Source organism: Chiloscyllium plagiosum, chromosome 11, assembly GCF_004010195.1.
Source record: "Chiloscyllium plagiosum isolate BGI_BamShark_2017 chromosome 11, ASM401019v2, whole genome shotgun sequence".
NCBI lineage: Eukaryota > Metazoa > Chordata > Chondrichthyes > Orectolobiformes > Hemiscylliidae > Chiloscyllium > Chiloscyllium plagiosum.
In genome coordinates this window covers 939575-946623 of record NC_057720.1, presented here as the reverse complement: position 1 = coordinate 946623, position 7049 = coordinate 939575, and the positions used below count along the sequence as shown (strand labels likewise).

General features: G+C 45.6%; 1 protein-coding gene across 1 annotated transcript in view; it reads right to left on the bottom strand.

The window, feature by feature from the left end:
* Window positions 1–1351: 1351 nt before the first annotated feature.
* LOC122554091 (leucine-rich repeat and IQ domain-containing protein 3-like) overlaps window positions 1352–7049 on the bottom strand; it is a 31270-nt gene continuing 25572 nt past the window's right edge. The window contains exon 7 of the mRNA XM_043698545.1: window positions 1352–2249. Within this exon, the coding sequence (XP_043554480.1) occupies window positions 1480–2249 (770 nt within the window). The 3' untranslated portion in view covers window positions 1352–1479. The remainder of the gene's footprint in view (window positions 2250–7049) is intronic.

Below are 7049 nucleotides of genomic sequence, written 5' to 3'. Positions count from 1 at the left end.
CTCCAGTGATCCTGAAGATGACCTCCAATGCCTACCCAATCTCCTCAGCTCTCTCCTTCAGAGCCCTGGGGTGTAGTCCATCTGATCTGGGTGAAGTATCCACCTTCAGACCCTTCAGCTTCCCCAGCACCTTCTTCTTGGTGATGGCTACTACATTCACCTCTGCCCCCTGACCCTGTTGAAGTTCTGGTATGCTGCTGGTATCTTCCAGCATGAAGACGATGCAAAGCACAATTCAGTTCCTCCGCCATTTACTTGTTTCCCAATATTACTTCCCGATCCTCATTTTCCAATGTCCACTCTTGTCTCTCTCTTACCGTTTGTAAATCAAAAGAACTTCTTCTATATTACTAGCTAGCTTCCTCTCACATTTCATCTCCTCCCCCTTAATGCATTTTTAGTTATCCTCAACTGAATTTGAAAGGCTTCCTACTGATCTTTGCCACATTATATGCTTTTCCTTTTGCTTATATGACTTTTCTTATCAGCTATGGTTGCCTTGTCCTTCCCTTAAAATGTTTCTTCTTCCTTGGGATGAATTTCTGCCGTGTCTCCTGAATTATTCCCTGCTGTTGTTACTCTATTGTCAAAATCTGTGATCTATGATATATGGGGGGGGGGGGAGCAGAACCTGTACTGACTGATTTACACGAAGAAATGATCTATCCTCTGTGCTATACACAGAGACAGGACTTGTGCTAAATGATCTGTATGGAGACAGGACCTGTTTCTGTAATGTAGATTAAGACACAAACTATGTCCCTTTGGTGGTTTTCTAACCACTTGATTATTTGGATATGAAGCATACATATTGTTTTTGTCTTCCAAAGTAAACTGGAAGCACTTAACAATTTGTATAGGACTTTGGTTCGGCTACATTTGGAATACTGCGTATAGTTCTGGTTGCCACATTACCAAAAGGATGTGGATGCTTTGGAGAGGGTGCAGAGGAGGTTCACCAGGATGTTGCCTGGTATGGTGGGCACTATGAGGAGAGGTTGAGTAGATTAGGATTATTTTCATGAGAAAGATGGAGGTTGAGGGGGGACCTGACTGAGGTCTACAAAATCATGAGAGGGATAGACAGGGTGGATAGCAAGAAGCTTTTTCCCCAGAGTGGGGGACTCAGTTACTAGGGGTCATGAGTTCAAGGGTGAGAGGTGAAATGTTTAAGAGAGAGATACGTGGTAGGTTCTTCACACAGAGGGTGGTGGGTGTCTGGAATACATTGCTAGCAGAGGTGTTAGAGGTGGGCATGATAACATAGTTTAAGATGTATTTAGACAGATCCATGAATGGGCAGGGAGCAGAAGGATACAGATCCTTAGAAAATAGGTGACAGGTTTAGATCGAGGATCTGGATCGGTGCAGGCTTAAAAGGCCGAAGGGCCTGTTCCTGTGCTGGAATGTTCTTTGTTCTTTGTCTCAACAACCTCTTTGAGATAGATTCATGGGCATTAGGAGATGATTGCTGTGATCTCACTGGTACATCATGAAGTCTCTGATGTCTTTCTTCAGTTGGTTTGCTTTCTTCTTGATGCCTTGTGTCAAGTCAACTTTCTGTTGTTGGGCATAGTCTTTCTTCTCCTTGATCTGACGTTTCAGAGCGGCCTCTGACAACATGGTGTAGCTGCAGTTAAATGTTGTGACTAACTGGTGCTCTGATTCTCGGCGGTGCTTCTCCCTGAGGAATAGGTAGTTTTTGTGGCGAATGAACGCCAGCCACTCTGCTTCATCTAGTTTACGCCGCAGCAAGATCTGTTCCCCTCGCAGCTGGTCCTGCTCATATTGTTGGAGGGGCTTGTAACTTTTCTTGAGGGTCTTCTGGAGAAGGCTACTCCTTGATTGGTCTTCAGCTGCTTTCAGCTTGCGGATCTCATCGATGAGCAGTTGCTGCTTCACCTCTTTCTCCCTCTTGCTATAAGCTTTCTGAATGGCTACAAATGGAGTCAGCGAGATACTGCCATGGGTTTTGGCATATAGCCTCATGTCCAGGCCTATGGGTGGCCGGTAGGTAAATTTGCGCTGTGGTTTGTTCCGTAGCATCTCGTGGATCTGCTGAATGCCCTGACGGACATCTGCACCAGATGCCAAACGAGAGAGCAGCATTTCACGCACAGCATCTGGCTGGTGGATCACTCGAAAAGGCTTCACACTCCCACTGGCATCTGCGTAAGCCTTTTCTTTGCCATCTTTCCCAATCTCCCATTTTTTCTCCTCATTTGTCAAAGATTCCAGTTCAAATAGCCCTATTTGCAAAAGAGAGAGCACATAGGAGATTATGATCTTGTGACATAATTGCTAGACATTAATCCAGAGATATAGGTAGTGCTTGGGTTTAAATCCTAACAGCAGTGATTATAATAAGGTCAGTCAGGTAGACCTCATAGAATATGAGTTCCCTGATTGAGGCTGTTAATCTGCTCCAATCAGGGAGTGCTGGCTAACATACTAAATGGGTGAGAGTTAGAGATACTCACTTTGGTTCCTGACTCTGAATGAAGCAGTGCTAAAGTTGTTGTTGTGAAAATAAAAGGAGGCTTGGCGACAGTTACCAGCCTCTGTGGAATTATTTCACTGCCATGTCAGATGGTGGAATTTGAATAAAAATCTGGAAGTAAGTCAAATGATGACCCTGAAGCACTTGTTGATTGTTGGGAAAAATCCATCAGTGTCACTAATGTCCTTTTGTGAAGGAAACTGCAGTCTTTACCTGGTCTGACCTACACATGACTCCTGACTCTCTGCAATGTGGCTGACTCTTAACTCACGTCTAGGCAATTAGGGATAGACAATTATTGCTGGACACCCACATAAATGAATAATTAAAACAAAAGTTAGGAACAGGAGACTGATGGATGTCGGTAAATCATAAAAGTAGTGGAAATAACTAAAACATCATGAACACACACACACAAAATCTAAAACTAGGGCTCTCTGATTAAAATAAGGAGTCAACCTTATAGAGTGGTAGGATTTGGCATTCAGTTTGAAAGGGAGATCTGAAGCACGTGTGTGAACCTAAATAAAGGTAATTACAAAGGAATGTGACCAGCATTGACTGGAGTGGACTGGGAAGGGGTTTAATGGAAAAGGCGGCTGATAACAAATGGCAGATGTTTAAGAAAATAGCTCGTGGTTCACAGCCAAAATATATCCTAGCGAGAAAGAAGGATTCTCGGAAGAGGATAAACTGGCCATTGTTCTAAGAACATAAGAACTCGGAGCAGGAATAGGTCATCTGGTCCTGTCCAGCCTGCTCCACCATTCAATAAGATCATGGACTCAGCTCCACTCACCCGCCCGCTCACCATAACCACTTAATTCCTTTACTGTTCAAAAATGTATCTATCTTTGCCTTAAAAACATTCAATGAGATAGCCTCAGCTGCTTCACTGGGCAGGGAATTCCACAGATTCACAACCCTCTGGGTGAAGAAATTCCTCCTCAACTCAATCCGAAATCTTATTTTGAGACTATGCCCCCTAGTCCTAGTTTCACCCCCTGCCCCAGTGGAGACAACTTCCCTATTTCTAGCTTATCTATTCCCTTCATAATTTTATCTGTTTCTGAAAGACCTCCCCATTGTTTTCTTCACATTTCCAATGATTATTGTCTCAATCTACTCAATCTCATCAAATATAATCCCCACAGTGTGGAAGCAGGCAATTCCACCCATCGAGTCCACACTGACCCTCTGAAGAGCATTCCACTCAGCAAAGGCCCCCCCACCCACCCAACCCTGCATTTCCCAAGGCTAACCCATCTAGCCTGCACATCCCTGGAAACTATGAGGCAATTCAGCCTGGCCAATTCACCTTAACCTGCACATCTTTGGACTGTGGGGGAAACCGGAGCGCCCAGAGGATACCCGCAGGAAGAATGTGCACATTTCACACAGACAGTTGCCCCAAGGTTGAATCGAATCCGGGTCCCTGGTGCTGTGAGGCAGCAGTGTTAAATACTGATCCACCACGCTGCCCAGCTCTCCTCATAAGGCAAACCTCTCAATTCCGGAATCAACCCAGTGAACCTCCTCTGCATCCCCTCCAGTGCTGGTACAGTGATTCTCAGGTAACAGGACCAAAACTGTATACAGTACTCCAGGGGTGGCCTCACCAGCACCCTGTACAGTTGCAGCATAACCTTCTTATTTTTAAACTTCACCCCCACCCTGCCCCCCTTGCAATGAAGGACGACCATGTCCCTCTGCATAGCAGCATGCTGCAATTTTTCACCATTTAAATAATTCTGTTATTCCTGCCAAAATGCATGACTGGACATTTACCATGATTTGGAGATGCACAGACAACCTCACAATGCTACACTTCTCCAGCTTCCACGTAAAACATATTAAAACAGCCATCCCCTATGGACAAGCCCTACACATACACCGGATCTGCTCAGATGAGGAGGAACGTGACGGACACCTGGAAGTAATCAAGGATGCCCTCACAAGAACGGGGTACGATGCTCAACTCATCAACTGCCAGTTCTGACATGCCACAACAAGGAACCGTAATGACCTCCCCAGAAGACAGACATGTGCTGCAACTGACAGGGTACCCTTCGTTGTTCAGTATTTCCCAGGAGCTGAAAAACTACGCCATATTCTTCGTGACCTGCATTATCAATAAGGATAAGCACCTCGCCAACACCTTCCCCACACCTCCACTGCTCGCCTTTAAACAACCGCCAAACCTCAAACAGATCATTGTTCGTAGCAAACTGCCCAGCTCTCAGGACAACTCCGTACAACCCTGTCAAGGTAGGTGTTGCAAGACGAGTCAGAGTGTGGACATAGATACCACCATTGAACACCTCCCACCTTGTACATGGCAGGTACTCATGTGACTTGTCTATCTTATACGTTGCAGGCAAGGATGCGCGGAGGCATGGTACATTGGGGAAACCGAGCAAAGGCTACGACAACGGATGAATGGGCATCGCACAACAATCAACAGACAGGAGGGTTCCTTCCCAGTTGGGGAACACTTCAGTGGTCCAGGACATTCAGGCTCGGTCCTTCGGGTGACCGTCCTCCAAGGTGGACTTCGGGACAGGCAGCAGAGGAAAGTGGCCGAGCAGAGGCTGATAGCTAAGTTCGGTACCCATAGGGAGGGCCTCAACCGGGACCTTGGGTTCATGTCACAGTCCAGGTGACCACCATTGCACTATACACACACTCACAACCCCCACCCCAGACAGACACAAGCTAAGTTCGGTACCCATAGGGAGGGCCTCAACCGGGACCTTGGGTTCATGTCACAGTACAGGTGACCACCATTGCACCACACACACTCACAACCCCCACCCCAGACAGACACACACACTCCCACACTCACACATGCACCCTCTCACAGACTTAGACATTTTACACTCACATATACACTCTCTCACACACTCACAACCCTACACCCCAGACAGACACACACACAAACCTACATACACACATTTACGTTTACGTTTGTGGGGTGAATTTGTACTTGCAGAGTTACATAGTGCTTTCTTCAAAAATTGCATAAATTAATGTAAAAGTCTGTTATGTCACTTTTTAGATTAGAATCAATCTAAACATTATGGCACAGACAGAGAACACACGGGGCTAACACCTTCAACATATTATCCGGCTAACACCAATTGTTACAGTTAACCTGAGAATGTAACTTTTAAAAAAAAGGTTTTGTGATTTACACATGAAAGAAGTGAAACTATCACGGTATTCGAACAGATGAAAGACTCAACAATCAATCAAGGTAGTTTTCAATGTATAATTTCAGTTACATCACACTGTAAACTTTTGCTATAAATTCTGTGTCTTACAATTGAGTCCTCCACAACCCCCTGATGAAGGAGCGTCGCTCCGAAAGCTAGTGCTTCCAATTAAACCTGTTGGACTGTAACCTGGTGTTGTGTGATTTTTAACTCTGACATTTACCAACATTGTACTCCATCTGCTAGACACTTAACCTATGTATAATCCCTTTGTTATCCAAGGAAGTTTATGATAGCATTAAATTGAAAGAAAAACAAAACGTACAGTGTGGTCAAGATCAGTAAACCAGAGAATTGGCAAAGGTTTAAAAGCTAACAAAAGATAACCAAAACAATGGGCAAGGTAAATTTGATAGTAAACTAGCAGGACATTACAGCTTCTTCATAACCGAGGCCAAAGGGAACACAAGCTCCTTAGAGTTCCTCATAAGACCTTCCCTTCAGACCAGGCAACATCCTGGTAAATCTCTTCTGCACCCTTTCCAAAGCTTCCACATCCTTCCTGTAATGGGGTGACCAGAACTGTACACAATACTCAAGTGCGGCCGCACCAGCTTTTTGTATAGTTGCAGCATAGATCCCTGAAAGTTGCCACCCAGATTGATAGGGTTGTTACGAAGGTATACGGTGTGTCAGCTTTTATTGGGAGAGGGATTGAGTTTCAAAACCATGAGGTCATGCTGCAGCTGTACAAAACTCTGGTGTGGCCGCACTTGGAGTATTGTGTACAGTTCTGGTCACTGCATTATAGGAAGGATGTGGAAGCTTTGGAAAGGTTCAGAGGAGATTTACTAGGATGTCGTCTGGTATGGAGGGAAGGTAACAATGACTGCAGATGCTGGAAACCAGATTCTGGATTAGTGGTGCTGGAAGAGCACAGCAGTTCAGGCAGCACCCGAGGAGTAGTAAAATCGACGTTTCGGGCAAAAGCCCTTCATCAGGAATAAAGGCAGAGAACCTGAAGGGTGGAGAGATAAGTGAGAGGAGGGTGGGGGTGGGGAGAAAGTAGCATAGAGTACAATAGGTGAATGAGGGTGGGGATGAAGGTGATAGGTCAGGGAGGAGGGTGCAGTGGATAGGTGGGAAAGAAGATAGGCAGGTAGGACAAGTCATGGGGACAGTGCTGAGCTGGAAGTTTGGAACTAGGGTGAGGTGGGGGAAGGGGAAATGAGGAAACTGTTGAAGTCCACATTGATGCCCTGGGGTTGAAGTGTTCCGAGGCGGAAGATGAGGCATTCTTCCTCCAGGCGTCTGGTGGTGAGGGAGCGGAGGTG